Source organism: Taudactylus pleione, unplaced genomic scaffold (genome assembly GCF_031769625.1).
Source record: "Taudactylus pleione unplaced genomic scaffold, aTauple2 ptg001086l, whole genome shotgun sequence".
Classification (NCBI taxonomy): domain Eukaryota; kingdom Metazoa; phylum Chordata; class Amphibia; order Anura; family Myobatrachidae; genus Taudactylus; species Taudactylus pleione.
Window position 1 is genome coordinate 811,823 of NW_028285487.1, and position 16,491 is coordinate 828,313.

Here is a 16,491-nt window from a genome sequence, read left to right on the forward strand (position 1 = left end):
TATATATTTGTTACATATTTACGCGCGACAATATGTAATGGGTCAGTTTTTTTTCTGCAAAAAAAATATTGATTGTAAATATTTAAAGCGCTTGTAAATCCAGTGGTGAAATGAATGTCATCGCACATAGGCAGACGTTGTATAAAGTCCAATAATAATATATGTATGCAGTGCACAAGGCAGAACAGTACATGTCACTTAAATGTTAGCCAGTCCCCACAAGTTGTTGGCTTTTGATAGTGTTCATTCTAGCACCCTGCACCTGTCACAACCCGTGCAGTTCCTCTTTCCTGCCTGGGTTGTCACACTCTGTTCTGGTGCTTCTAGCACTCTCCTCTGTATCTCAGGAGTTTGTTGCATCCGCTGAATGTGCTAGAAGCACCAGAGCATAGAGCAAAACACTCCAGGCACGAAAGAGGAACTGCACAGGTAGTGACAGTCGCAGGGTGCTAGAATGAACACTGTCTAAAAAGCTTTATATAGTATATTTCCTGGGCGATATAAGCACAGATAATAATCTGCTTATTTACCAGATGTTCCTATAAATTATTTGGGTGATTCACTTTACATTCCACGACCGTTGGGCTTCTTTTGCGCTTCAAGGTCCACTTGTGAAAATCCTTGTGCCGGTGATCATTACGTGTATTAAAGTTCCTCTTTGCGCTCCATGCTACCAAAGTTTCCCCTACTCTGTACGCCCTACATAGCGTTTCCTCACTGACGCGTTTCGTCCAGATAAACCAAAGTGTAACCACGGTGCTAATTATACAGAATTGATTATTTTTTTCTTTCATATTAATATGTCTATTTATATTAATAAAATGTGTTACGGTGTATATTTATTTTTATTTTATTTTTTTTTGTTACTGTCTAAAAATGCCTTCATTACACAACCTTCTTCCAAATTAATTCTTCATTCACACCATTTTCTTGTTTTGTTTTTAAGGAGCTTGCAATCATCTGCAGGCGGCAGTAATGATTCCCTTTTCTCTGGCTGCCCCCCACCTTCGCTGTGTCCCAAATCTGATGACATTGGTTTGAACAGAACATTACAAATAGATTTTTGAACTGATTTGCTAAAATCTAATATTGGGAAAACCTTTTTTGACAGAGGAACATATATAGTGGGAATCGCTCACATCATTGTTAGTCTCCATTGACTAACAATGACGTTTACCTTAAGGCCACCTTTTTAAAGAAATGATGCCCCCCCTGATTGCTTTTTAGTTTTAGGGTGCCGCGATATCTTGTAGTCTTAAACCGTTGGTTTTATTTAATTTATGCGACCACTTTCTCATTGATTGTAGCAGAACTGATTTTGGTTTTGCTTTTTGTAGAATCCCAGCCTAAAACCGGCTCCGAAAACTCAGGTGACTCTGACGAAGGAGTTCCCAGTTTCCTCCGGATCTCAGCACAGGAAAAAAGAGTCCGATAAAGTGTACGGCGAATGGGTTCCCGTCGATAAAAAGACAGAAGAAGGGAAGGACGACGTTTTCCCAAATACAGGTCCCTCACAGGTAAGAGCTCCACCACATTGTATTCTGTTTTGTGGTGATTAGACCTGGAATATTTCCCCTGCGCTATTTATTCACATCATTCTTTTTTAAAGATCTGTACAAGTAGAATAAATGAGTTATTTGTGCGCTGCAGTCTGTCCAGCATGACATGAAAGCTAGGTGACTTTACTATCCAACTTAGGGCCGTATTCAATTAGACGCAAAAAGCCGATATCCGCGGAAAAGTATCGCTGATCTCGGCTTTTCGCATGGAGGAAAATTATCTCCGTATTCAATTCCAGCCGGGTTTCGCAAACGCGGAAAGTCAATGCAATGTAATGGGCGAAAAAGATTCGCCTCTGTATAGCAGGAGAAAAGTAGTGGAACGTTTTTATTTTGGGGTGCAAAGGTGGGGAAACCACTCAAAACCCTTGGGACAGGGCCCCCCGCCCCCCCCCCCAAAAGAAAACTGTGTCAAAAATCTCAGGGGAAAACTTAAGAACACCCCAAAAAAGAACTTTCATTTTGGAAGCGAAAAAGCACAAAGTGGGGGGATTATTTCAAAAACTAGCGAAATAAGGTTCTGGGGGTGCTCTAAGAAGGCACCAAGTATTTTTGGGATTGCGGATGCTTTTATGACTGAGGAATTTCACTTTTATTAAAATAGGCTAGCACCCATTTTCAGGTACCCCAAATTTGACAGGACGACTAATTTTCACCAAAAAATACTGTTTAATACCATTCTTCACCACTTGTGCAAAGACGCTAATAATCAGCTATTGAAACTTAGGTGCTCCAAACAGCTTTATTAGGGCTATTCGGGCACATCTACATTGATTCCCCCCATGTTAGTGCATCTTTTTGGGGGGTTCAGGCTGATTTCCCCATTTCTGACAGCACTTTCTGCCTGTTCCAACTTCGCGGCTTGCCGTTTTCGGGGTGGTTTGGAATTGAATAGGGCGAATAGCGGGGGCGCGCAGGATAAGTTTCCGCGCCCAAAACACGCGATGTAGGCGAAAAGTCGGGCAGGCGAAACTTTCTCGAGGAAGCAAAACTAATTGAATACCGCCCTTAGTGTGGTTTACGTGTTGGGTAAAATGATGGTAAGCAATGTTGTTTCAGTAATGTTTGTGAATTTGTGTGGATTCGGTTTGGGACGCTGCCTTGTCTGTGTTCATACATTTTACTTTACAACACAAAGTTGACGTTTGTTAATGCAAATTGAACGTCTTCAATCTATTGCACTAAAATCGTTCTTAGCTAGTTCTATTTTCAGTACTTGCAGTGATCTGAACAAAAGGCTGCGAAGAGCAGTAAAGGTAGTCAGATACTGTGCAAAAGTCCGGGACCGAGCAGACCATTTTCGGCTGGTCATTCCGATTGTCGCACAGCGTGTACACAGCACCTAGTGCCGATTTTATCGTTTATAAAAACCAGTCGGGCCTGATCTGGTTTGCTGCACTCTTAATTTATCCAAAGCAATGAGCCGATGTTGGCGCACATTTTGTAGCGCGTGCCTGATCGGTCCGACCGTTCTGCCCGATGTTTATCTATAACGTCATCTTTGGCCGTCTTTAGGGCTTTCAGATAATTCCGTAGTGTGTACGCTGCAAAGATGATGTAATGAAGATCTTTTCATCTCTCAGACAATCGTAGAGACTGTTGGATTGTCAGTGCAATCTTTCAGGTGTGTGTCTTAAGGGCGATAAGAAAACTCTGTTGCGTTAGATATTCAGAGCAATATAAAATAAGACTTTTTCAGTATAAATTTAGATACAAAAGCATGGGTTTTATCTACATATTCACGTATCTGAAAGTTACCAGGTTTATTATGACTCATGAAGCATAGAAATGTCAGATTTTCTCCACATGTGACTAAATAAAATAGTATATAATCTTCACTTCAAAGTATAATTTCTCCTTTGACATATTATGATATACCGGATGAATGATGGAGCAAATGTGTTTATTGCAGTGGACGATATAATTATACTGTGTTATAGAAATAAGACCACTCACTTATACTGGCGCTCTGTGCAAATGATTGTTCCTGCAGCCGATTTGTGCAACTGTTACGTTTCAGGTGTTGTATAAATGATGCGTTTAATCAGCCTAACTTTTACCTTGTTTATGTATAGATCATACCCAAGTGTTTTCTGTTTCTAGATGTGTGTCATTCATACATTTTATAAATACATCTTGCAATGTGGCGTTTTCTTGTTTTACAGTTCTAGAATTGTTTGAGGAAGGTGGATTAACCACACTTAGATACCTGTTGCCAAACCAACGTACTGATGGGCTGAGACCCCTCCCTTCTTTAATGGCCTCATATGGACCTAATGCTTCCAGATCCTGAGTTCTGATTGGTTGCAAACTGGTCATTAAAGAGCCCTAAGGACTGATTCCTAGCAACTACAGGAAAACGCAGAGACGTCCAGCTCCCAGATGGGCAGAAACAGTGTACAGTTCATCAAATCAATGGACGTATAGACATATATATATATATATATTTTTTTTTTCTTTCTTTTCTGTGCAAAGTTGTGAGCTCACTCAGCATCTCTCCACATAACCCTGTAATGGTATCGAACATCCACAAACAAAGTCAGTAACCAGTTTATCACTAAGTGGAAGTATAATAATTGAAACTTTTTTTTTCTTTTTCTTTTTAAATTTGAATAAAGTTGCCGCTTGACCTGTTTTGGCTACTGCAATTTCACAATGCTTGTTCACAAATACCGGTCGTCAGTATATAATACCCGTATGAAAGATTATCTGGGTTCTTTCCTGTACTTTATGTAATGATTTGATTTAAGTCCCTCCTTTTTTGCATGGATCTTCACTTTCAACACAAAAGTGCTTTTTCAGACCGTTTTCATTGTTCATCACTGACTGCTTGGTTTAATCTGATACTCCGCATATTTCTGCATAAAGCCCTGTCTGTCTACTCTTATAATTAGAAGAGGCGGGGAGAGTAGCTTAGTTCTTATAGACACTATTGAGCATATGGTTTATAAGTACATAGCAGTGTTTAAGCTACAATATATGTTGCTCCTACTCTTGGCAAGGCTGTCAAGCTATTTGCCTACTGATCGCATGCAGCTGGAGTGTTTTTTTTTGGGGCAGGGCGTTAGATCGGCGTGAATTATGTGGTCATGCATATGCGGACCTACACTTTAAAAAGATAGGGAAATTGCCTACTGGTCATGTGATGTTACAGATTGGGTAACAGATTATTTTTGTGATGAATGTCGGTATAGAATGTTTCTAAATAAAATTAAAAAAAAAAACAACAAAAAAAAAGACTTAATAGTGATGTCAAATTTTCCCGAAGGCTCAAATGTCCCGAATGAACCATTCAAGTTGATTTAGAAAGTGAAGATGTCTCAAACATGGGCGGTTAAGCAGGGAGAACTTTGTATTATTCTGTGTTAGTTCCTTCCAATATATGAAGAAAGTTCTACGAATGGAGAACTTGAAGTACCCTTATTCCATCTGCATTTTGGAAAGGGTACAGTGATCACTTACACTGTTAATAGACACTGAAGTGGAACAACGCTCTGTACTTTTCTTTCGCTCAGTTTTTTGGGTCCCTTTTCATTGATCTTTATGGGACAAGTTAAGAAAACCATTTTCAAACCAGTGATTCACATTTTGTGGTCAAGAGAAAGTTTCCTTAATGCACCAAAAGAAAACTGAAGAACCTGGTTCAAGTAAGAACTCACTGTTAGCCCTGCTGCCACCCAAAGGAGAATGGATTATGCTTAATTATTTTGCACTTAAAATATTTGAAGCTACATTTACACCCTGAACTATAGCGGACACACAGTAGACCCCTCTAGTCCTCCACAATTATGCTGCCCGACAACTAGTCGAGGCCGTGTCAATCCCAGTTTAATTTTTCATTAAGTTTAAAAAGCCCCCCCCCCCATTGCTATTAGACTAAGTCTGAGTGTCATTATCACACCAGCAGTAGGACACTTTAATGTAAAGATGTGCTCACCGTTACATGGACAGTCTTATTGTTCGAGACAATGCTTCATGAATGTAAAAATTCAGCAACATTTGAGTACATTTCTGAAATGGCACTTTCTAACCCGTAATGAGAGTCCGCAGACACCAGAACACTTTTCATAGTGGTTTTCAAGGCTGCACTGTTTTTGGATTACACGCTCTCAGCAAATCTCTTAAACGATGTTGATCCTTTTGTGGCCTGTCCAGTTGCTTCATTGATGTACTAATGCACCTGTGTGTGCTATAATTAACTTTGTTCTGTTTTCAAGAAACTCTCATAGCTAGATTTGTGGTGGCTTTTTGCGTTAAGTACAAATGATCGAAGATGATGAAGTACACGATTTCTCTACCGTTTGTAAATGGCAGGTGACGTTTCTAATAAACCGAGAACGCAAAAGCCGTACTCAAGGCAATTTCACAACAAGATTTCTGGGTATCCATTAACTGCCAGAGTAAGCAGTGCCTTTCATTATGGACACTTCTGGTAGATGAGCAGCCAACGCTGCTTGTACATATGTTTCTATTGTAAATTGACTTAATATGAAGTCAGATACAGCTGTACATACATATTGTTATGTTTAAAATGTATGAAAATAGTTGAATAATGGGCTGATTATTAGTGTGCTTTTTATTTTAAACATAAAAAAATTGTTTTATTTTTACTGGGGTATGATATATTATTTTTTTCTTTTTGTTTGTTTGTGAAGAACTGTGTGAATATCACCCTAAATTTTGTCGTTTCTGTCTGCATACAACCTTTTAAAAGCACTAATTGCTATGACAGGTTTTGTGTGGCTATATGCACCCTATTTTCAGTCCATCCACTTTGTCTGTTATGTTGGGGAGATGTTACTCATGTAATGGATACATCCGCTTATGTTGACTTGAGTTATCGGGTGTTAATGTCATCGAGTTGTTTTAAATAACTAATAACTATTTGATAAGACATCACGTTTCTCCACATCCCACGGGTCTGTCACCATTATAGCTGTTGATTATTAATCTTAATTGAACTAAATGCTTTGTATGGGACTTTTGAGCACCAACAAAAAGAAATATATATATTTCTGTCAACAGCTATTCTTGGTATAGGCAGGACACAGTGGGGGTTGTTTATAAAAACAGATGCACAGGGATATGTTCTGTAGCCTGTAGAAACCAATCGGCTTCTAGCTTACATTTTTCTCTGCAATTTGGGAAATGTAATCAGTCATCGGGTTGGCTGTATCCTATAGCACCACTTTCCTACTCACCAGAATTAAGAACAGTCCTTCAATGTGCAATTTATATTGGAGAGAAAGTCAACCTAAGCCGACATCAGTATATTCCATCATGAGGACTTTTTCTGAGAATTAATTTCTGATTCATGTCAGATACCAAATAACAAGTTCTTGTAAATGTTTCATTTTTCCTGGAAGTGTAATTTTGAATATGAATAAAGAGATGGTCCAAACATTTGGTTGATGTCCTCTCTTTTCTCATTACTGATGAATGTATGCCGGTATCATGCACACACTTTTTAGATTTGTTTCCGATTAAAGGGGACGTGATGGATCTTAGGCCTATGCTAATGATTTTTGACCTGTGGCTGATCACATGACTTGTCAACGTAGATGGAATAACTGGACCCTGTGGGAACATCGCTCCCGGGTGACTGTTTTCCGACAGATACAGGGATAGATGCTGCATGCCATGCGAAACGCGTAGTCTATCCCACGTGGTGTGGTCATATGTGGCTAATCACAGGCAGAACTCACTAGTCAGGCATAGCTTTAATCTTAGCATTTGCTTTAAACCTATACTTAGGAACGACATTAGAGGGTAATAGTTGACAGGACTTATTCACACGTCTCCATGTCTTAACCTCCATGTTTTCCCTCTTCTTGTCCTTCTTCTATCAACTTTCCTCTAACTCTTCATATCTTAAATTCTCTGGACCATCTGTCTTCAAGAGCAAATAACTGCTCGGTGATATATCTAAAGTAAATTGGCATGTTCATACTAAACAAATCTATCATTCTCTCGCCCCTGTGCAGCAGTTTGCAATGTTAATAATTAGATGCTTCTCTAACTGCAGAGGCAGATAGTGACATGCATATCTGCACAAATACAGCATGTGGATTGGTGGAGTCATACAAAGGGGCGGGGCCATTGATGTTAGAGCAGCTCAACAGACTGCAGCCTCACGTTCTTTTTTTGACCTTCATCAGATCCTTTTAAGATGTGGGAAGTGGCTTCGGCTCTCTGCACTGGAGTTGGGGAGGTAATACTTTTAGTCATTTTACTGTTTAACACCGTTGGAATGGAAAGTCAGGTCAATACTTAATGCTTTATTCCTGAACATTCCCCTTTTGAGTTTTAGTGATACTTCAAACACCATCAGCGCTCTTTCTCAACTACAAAAGCCTGAAAAATGTGCTCTGGAATAGGGACATTATTGTAAAAATGTCATTTATTTTACACTAGAAAAGAGTGACATATTGTACCGTTATTCATTTACACTCGATAGCAGCAGGTTTACATATCGTATTAAAAAGCTGGGAGAGTGTTGGTGCCCTTTCCACCTGCAGCCTATTCTGTTTAATATAACAGTACCCCTACTGTAAGAAAGACAATATATATATATATATATATAAAACAATAAAACATATACAGGCGCTGTGGATGCTCAGAATTCACAATGTGTTAATATGGATAAATGAGTCCTATGTTTTTCCCACAAACATGGAAGAGTCTCCTTGTTCACGTGAATATTGTCTCTATGTATCAAATGGAGTCTTCTTATTGATGTAAGTCTTCTATTGTGTAGTGATAATTCAGCTCAAAAAGAAAAAGCATATAGTGTAGTATGTTCTAAAAACCATACATTTTATTCATAATCATAAAACATGAAACGTTAGGGAATAATCCCAAAAATCCAACAAACATATGGACTTTCAAAATAAGTGCATATGAAATACTCCTTAAGGAGTTGCGTGTACCCGTACCTTGGAAGCTCCAAATTGGGAGCAATGGTAAAAGCATATAACAGGGGAGCTCCGGATATCTCCACTTCGTCCTTCAGATGGAAATGAGGACGCCTGCAGTTACCATTGGTTCCTTTTTCCACCAGCTATCAGGGTAACTCTGGGTGTTCTTCTTTATGATGTGGACACAGTAGGAACCTCTAAATCACCGCCAACGTGTTTCAAATCCAACAGGATTCTTCCTCAGGGCTATGTGTCACACAGCCCTGAGGAAGAATCCTGTTGTATTTGAAACGCGTTGGAGGTGATTTAGAGGTTCCTACTGTGTCCACATCATAAAGAGCAACACCCAGAGTTACCCTGATAGCTGGTGGAAAAAGGAACCAATGGTAACTGCAGGCGTCCTCATTTCCATCTGAAGGACGAAGTGGAGATATCCGGAGCTCCCCTGTTATATGCTTTTACCATTGCTCCCAATTTGGAGCTTCCAAGGTACGGGTACACGCAACTCCTTAAGGAGGATTTCATATGCACTTATTTTGAAAGTCCATATGTTTGTTGGATTTTTGGGATTATTCCCTAACGTTTCATGTTTTATGATTATGAATAAAATGTATGGTTTTTAGAACATACTACACTATATGCTTTTCCTCTTTTTCTTTTTGAGCTGAATTATCACTACACAATAGAAGACTTACATCAATAGGAAGACTCCATTTGATACATAGAGAAAATATTCACGTTAACAAGGATATTGAAGAAGAGACTCTTACATATCTATCGTATAACCACAGACGAGTTGTCAACATGAGTGTTTGTTATTCCCCAGTTGGAGATATCGGAGACCAGTTGAACACTATGGGAGAGTTTTATCAAACCCTCTAAACAGGACAAGTGGAGACGTTGCCCATGACAACCAATAAGTTTATATTTATTTATAGAATGTAGTATAAAATGATATCTAGAATCTAGTTGCTATGAGCAACACCTCCAATTGGCTTCTTTTAAAAGGTTTAATACATCTCAACCTACATTGTAACTACGTTGAGTAATATTGAGGCACAAACATTGTCCCATCACGCTAAAAAAAAGATGATGCGCTGGCTAGGGGAACTGTAGGGCTTTAAGGAAGTATCAGCAAAGTATTTAAATTGAGGTTTTGATGGTACTTTTGCTGAATGGAAGTTGGAGTAAAAATATTTTTTCTCTTGTGTGAATTACAGCTTTATGCAGCTGTAATTTAGTCCAGGACGGACAGCTGTAATTCAGTCCAGGGCGTGCGCAGGAAGTATATTTAATTACACAACAGTCAGACAAATTGATTTACTGAATAAGCATTGCATTTCCAGTATTCAGTTTAAGTGATTGTGCTTCTTAGTGCATCATTTGATTTTCACACTATTATATGTTCCTTTGTTCAATATATATATATTTTCAAAGCTCTATTTTATTTCAGGATTTTATTTTTCTTCCTCCAATCAGGTCATAACTTCAGAGCTTGATTCCTTAGTGTAGTTTAGGCCGCGGTTGCGCTCAGAAGTTCTGACCAGGTGTGATCCGTAATGCAGGTGGATGGTGCTGATCCAATGCCGCTGTCACTCTGGGGCAGGAGGGGAACAAATAAAATCCTAAAATAAAGATAAGTAAGCGTTTTTTTTACATATATATTTATATATAGTTTACCTTCTCTGCATGTTTTAAAATATGTTCTGTTGAGTATTTCAGTATTTTTCTGTCTTTTGTTGTTTGCTACTAAAAGAGTAAGCACATTGGAGTAGCGTGCACACATGTAACTAGTCTATCCACATACAGCCTCTCGCTTGGAGAATATAAAGGTTAATCTTCCATTTGCTGTCTTTGCTACTAGTATAATTGGTGCAAACAGAGATCCAATGCTGTTTTATTTTTATTTAATTTTTCTAAAAAAAATTTAATCTTGAATTTGGGGCATATTTAAATATTTCTTTTGCCTTAGTAATGATGGTTTTTGTTTTTTACAAATTGTGCATTTGTATACACAAGTGATCAATCTATTTATCAGTGTCCATAGATGACGGTGATTGCATTGTACGCAGGACTTTAGCCTTGACCCTGCTCTGTGCATTGTGATTGAATATACCTTAAATTAGCTAATTACAATTCATCTTGCACAATACTGGCTTTTGCTGAGCTAACCCAAAACTTTGTCTGTGGTGCGCCAAAGACAGAGCTACCTGAGATAATTTTTGACTTCCGTGGCTATATGGTATATACAGCCCTGTTTGCAGGTAGTTACCGGTTCGGTTAAATTTGCATTCTCCTATCTCTCTGCATTATTTAAATCTTGACCCCAGAGAACCACAATACAGCTTATCTCATGGTTGGCCAGTGACTATGAGATGACCTCCCTTACCTGCCATTTATAGCGATTTTATGAGGTCCTCCTCTGCAATGATAAATTAGTGCAAACAAGTGCTATAGCTGACAGTCATAACTTGCTTATACTGCATGTCTGCTAGGGTAGCCTGTGCAAATGTATTTTCCATTAGTGTGCAACACCAAAATTTGAGTTCTAGACTGGAGGATTCTGATCAGACTGTTTATCTTTAGCCCTGTTCGTATCGGGAGTGAGGGGAAGCAGGGAAGGGGCGGAACTAATGCTGTTCATAACAAGATATTGGACTTAATGTGCAAAGGTAAGCAAGGCGCATATTGCCGCAGTATTCCGGGGAACCAGCATATTTCATATCTAAAATGCATTATAATAAAGTTTTTATAGGCTTTATTTATTATATGCTTGATTTGTTAAACATACTAATTACATTCCTATGCCCTACAGGGCAATTAAATTGGTGACGTTGGTCTCAAAGTGCGGGAAAAACGGTAGGAACGCCGCCATCTGCATCTCACATTTTCCCTTGCACCGCAAAGAGGTGCTCAGGAAATTCACATAGCGGAGGATAGAACATGGGCATTTACATCTTTCACAGAACAGCAGACAGTTATAAATACAGATTAATAAAGTATATATATATTTATTCTATAAAATAAATGGAGTAGGAATTAAATTGCGAAATACACTTTTTTTTTTTTTTTTTTTTTGTACATTAAGCACATGTTGAACCACTTTTAGAAGTCTTTTCAAAGAGGACCAAAGATTGTGGATTATTGCACCAAATCTAATCCTGGAGACACAACCTAGATATTGCACTGTGATACTAATCTGATCAAACTCGTTTGGATCATATTTGGGCATCTTGGTAAATGTGGTTGATACTTATAGTCTGTTATGTGTGCAGTCCTGTTTTGGACGGGCACGAACAGCCCCATTGGTCCAACTGGATCTCGTCCAGTCTCTTGGCCCATGTAAGGTGAGCAGTCTGGCCTGCTTGTAAATCAGTCAATTAAAATGGCTGTTGCAACACTTCAATATCACTTTACACTACTATCACATCACTAGATGACTGAAAGAAAATAACATGCTTTGCTTTAGAAAGTCTACACACCCTTTCAGAAGGGTGTTTTTGTTGACTTAAGTTGTTTGTGTTTTTTTTTTTTTTGCATAAATATCTTTCATATTAGCTTAACTTCTTGTCTTATTTCAAGGAATAGATTTCATTCAATAAATATACACAGGTTATTATTTTAAATTTAGCCAACTGGCATTAAAAGAAAACACCAGCTAATTATTGTCTGGTACCAGGTAATTATCTTACATTGCACTTTGTTTTGCAGAGTTCCTATTGGTTCTCGCTGGTTGCGAATCCACTTTAAAAAAAAAAAATACCACACACACTGTTCTGAGAGTACAAGTCAAGGAATGGGTGAACCTAAATTAAGTGACACAAGTAGAATTATTATATGTGTATATATATATATATATATATATATATATATATATATATATCATATACACTCTGCACTCACTTAAATAAAAAAATTATATATATTTCTTTACTTATTTGTTATAAATATATATTTATATATCCAATAAAAAATATATTTTTTGGAAAGTGCGTGCCGAGTTTGATATTTTGATTATATATATTTTTTTTATTATTTTTATTTTTTTAAATTATTTTATTTACTACATACACAAGTTGTGTGCGGTGCGGTGCGGCACTCCTCCTTTAGAAGACAGCTGGCTCCGGTGCCCTCAGCGACGAATGGATTTAAAGCAAAGCAATAAGGCTGCGGCACTCTGAGACTGGTTATCGAATAAATGCTGTCACATAATCAATACCAACATTTTGGAGCACTAAGCTCCTTTGTCAAGGTGTGAACCGAAACATTAGTATTGATTATGTGACACCATTCAATACATTTATTCGATAACCAGTCTAAGAGGGCCGCAGCCTTATTGCTCTGATATATATATATGTGTATGTATATGTGTGTGTATATATATATGTATATATATATATATATATATATATAACAATCCAGATAAGCTGCATTCACTTGAGAGAGTGTAAAGTCCAGGGTGCTCCATTAGAGACAATAAAGTCCAAAATCCAATAAAGTAAATTGGGCACTCACCGTTCAGTAGATAAATGCTTTAATAGCTCATAAATATCATACCAAAGCCGACGTTTCGGTCCCAAAAGGACCTTTGTCAAGACAGTTCACCATCACACAGCTACCCATGGGTCTGCCTGGTGGTAGCTGTGTGATAGTGAACTGTCTTGACAAAGGTCCTTTTGGGACCGAAACGTCGTCTTTGGTATGATATTTGAGCTATTAAAGCATTTTTCTACTGAACGGTGAGTGCCCAATTTGCTTTAATATATATATATTACAGTCAGGTCCATAAATATTGGGACATTGACAGAATTTTCATATTTTGGCCTCTATTCACCACCACAATGTCTTTGAAATGAAACAAACGGTGTAATAATTACAACGGTTTCTATATGTGCCTCCCACTTTTTAAGGGGCCAAAAGTAATGGGACAAACTAAACAATCCTAAATCTAACTTTCACTTTTTAATACATTGTTGTAAATCCTTTGCAGGCAATTACAGCCTGAAGTCTGGAACGCATAGACATCACCAGACGCTGGGTTTCATCCCTGGTGATGCCTCTGCCAGGCCTCTACTGCAAATGTCTTCAGTTCCTGCTTGTTCTTGGGGCATTTTCCCTTCCGTTTTGTCTTCATCAAGTGAAATGCATGCTCAATCGGATTCAGGTCAGGGAATTGACTTGGCCATTGCATAACATTCCACTTTTTAGCCTTAAAAAACTCTTTGGTTGCTTTTGCAGTATGTTTCGGGTCATTGTCCATCTGCACTGTGAAGCGCTGTCCAATGAGTTCTGAAGCATTTGACTGAATATGAGCAAATGATATTGCGCGAAACACTTCAGAATTAATTCTGCTGCTTTTGTCAGCAGTCACATCATCAATAAATACAAGGGAACCAGTTCCATTGGCAGCCATACATGCCCACGCCATGACACCACCACCACCATGCTTCACTGATGAGGTGGTATGTTTTGGATCATGAGCAGTTCCTTTCCTTCTCTTCTCTTCCCATCAGTCTGGTACAAGTTGATCTTTGTCTCATCTGTCAATAGGATGTTGTTCCAGAACTGTAATAGCTTTTTTAGATGTTGTTTGGGAAACTCTAATCTGGTCTTCCTGTTTTTGTGGCTCACCAATGGTTTGCATCTTGTGGTGAACCCTCTATATATTCACTCTTGTGAAGTCTTCTCTTGATTGTTGACTTTGACACATATACATCTACCTCCTGGAGAGTGTTCTTGATTTGGCCAACTGTTGTGAAGGGGTTTTTCTTCACCAGGGAAATAATTCTTTTGTCATCCACCACAGTTGTTTTCCGTGGTCTTCCGGGTCTTTTGGTGTTGCTGAGCTCTCCGGTGCGTTCTTTCTTTTTAAGAATGTTCCAAACAGTTGATTTGGCCACACCTAATGTTTTTGCTATCTCTCTGATGGGTTTGTTTTGATTTTTCAGCCTAATGATGGCTTGCTTCACTGATAGTGACAGCTCTTTGGATCTCATATTGAGAGTTGACAGCAACTGATTGCAAATGTCACACCTAGAATCAACTCCAGACCTTTTACCTGCTTAACTGATAATGAAATAACGAGGGAATAGCCCACACCTGTCCATGAAATAGCTTTTGAGTTGATAGTCCCATTACTTTTAGCCCCTTAAAAAGTGTGAGGCACATATTGAAACTGTTGTAATTCCTACACCGTTCACCCGATTTGAATGTAATTACCCTCAAATTAAATCTGAAAGTCTGCAGTTAAAGCACATCTTGTTTGTTTCATTTCAAAACCATTGTGGTGGTGAATAGAGGCCAAAATCTGAAAATTCTGTCAATGTCCCAATATTTATGGACCTGACTGTATATGTATGTATGTTCCTGCACTCACATCATAGAGTCCCAGCAGCGCGGTGCAGTCTCCCAAACCAGTAAACCGGTCCTTCTATAAATCCAGAGTATTTGCCAATATAGGAAAAAACAGAGGGAACTCACCAAAGTAGTGATGCTTTTTCATTTAATCATATAGAGACAATCCAAGCAGCATCATAGTATCCTCATCAACGTTTCAACTGTGTGTGACAAGCATGCTGCTGTTGGCTATATGATGCATAATATGCTGCAGTGTTGACAAAGGTCTCACGGGACTGAAACGTTGATGAGGATACTATGATGCTGCTTGGATTGTCTCTCTATGATTAAACCAAAAAAGCGTCACTACTTTGGTGAGTGCCCTCTGTTTTCTCCTATATTGGCAAATACTCTGGATATATATATATATATATAATATATATATATAAAATATTGCATGTATTTCACCATTGAAGAAGATCTTCGAGAATTGGGAAGATTTCTCTTCATGCTGTGGCCTTATGTCATGGACATGGATGAACGTCACAGAAAGGACACCATCCCAGCTGCCTAATAGTGTGGAGACAGAATTGAGTTATGAGGCGATTTGGGCAATGAATGTGGAGCTGTCCAGAATTCTCCTCGATCTCTGCAAGAAGACTGAAACCTGAAGATGACCTTTGAGCAAGACCGTGGCCTATAGCACAATTGATGCATTACTAGTGGATCGGCCTGTGGCTTGTGCCCCTGGGTGGCCATGTGGAGCTTTCCTCCCCCATTCCATTTGAGCATTGCTATCCATCAAACAGCTCAAGAAATCTGAAATCGCTTAAATAAAATAAAATTTTTTTTTTTTTTTTTTTTTTTTTTTTTTTTTTAAATCTATGCTTAGTTGGGCGACTCCTATCCCTGAAGATTCATTGCTGTCATTATTTTTAGATGCTTTAATCAAGTATTTAAATGAAATCTGTCCTTTTGCGATGTTAGATTTGTATATGGTGTATAAACATGTTTTCACAATAATAATAAAATGTTTTTTTCCTGTTTTGTGTTTGTATGGATGCCATGGAAAAGGCTGACAATTGTATGCATGAAGGTGGTGTCAAGCTGTGCCTTAGTACTGTATACAATGAGTTTATGGGAGATTTCACTTACAGATTTAAGAACGTTCTTGACTGCAAAATTGCTGATGCTCAGATGTCTTTCTCGATGTGTCATCTAAGGAATCGGGGAAGAGATTCCTCCATACACATCAGTGTTAATTCTGTTCCTCCTCAGTCCTGTACAGCTGAACGGAGGGGAGAGGGAATCCTGCATGTAGAGAGTCTTCAGCACCACTTACATGGTCAGCTCCGCGAAGCAGGTGACGGGAATTGGAGGATTGATCCTTGCTCTGTCACCTGCCTTACCATCTATGTGAGATTCCGCATCTCTGTACAGCTGAAAGAACAGAGTGGAAGTTGTTAATGTGCTCGTAGTCTAAGGAGTAGATGTACTAAAGAGTTGGTTTACAAAAGTGCAGTTGTTGTCCAAAGCTTCCAATCTGACACTAGCTGTCATTTTATAGAATGGACCAGATACAAATGTGTCCCACCTAGTGTGAATACGGTGCGGGATCCCCGGCGTGACTCAACCGCTCTGCGTGTGGTAACTTATTGGGGTTTTTTCTTTTTTGGGTA

At 38.6% G+C, this 16,491-nt stretch overlaps 1 protein-coding gene across 6 annotated transcripts in view; it reads left to right on the forward strand.

Annotated features, from left to right (window-relative positions):
* SON (SON DNA and RNA binding protein) overlaps window positions 1–16,491 on the forward strand; it is a 109,823-nt gene that overhangs the window by 57,014 nt on the left and 36,318 nt on the right. For 5 of the 6 annotated variants that reach the window (XR_015874868.1, XR_015874869.1, XM_088461671.1 and 2 more), the window contains exon 6: window positions 1,338–1,517. Coding sequence is in view for 4 of the 6 variants with exons in the window: in XM_088461671.1 (XP_088317797.1) it covers window positions 1,338–1,517 (180 nt within the window). In the remaining 2 variants the exon portion in view is untranslated. Of the gene's footprint in view, window positions 1–1,337; window positions 1,518–3,724; window positions 6,965–16,491 lie in introns of those variants that run through there. The other variant, XM_088461674.1, reaches the window with a different exon arrangement.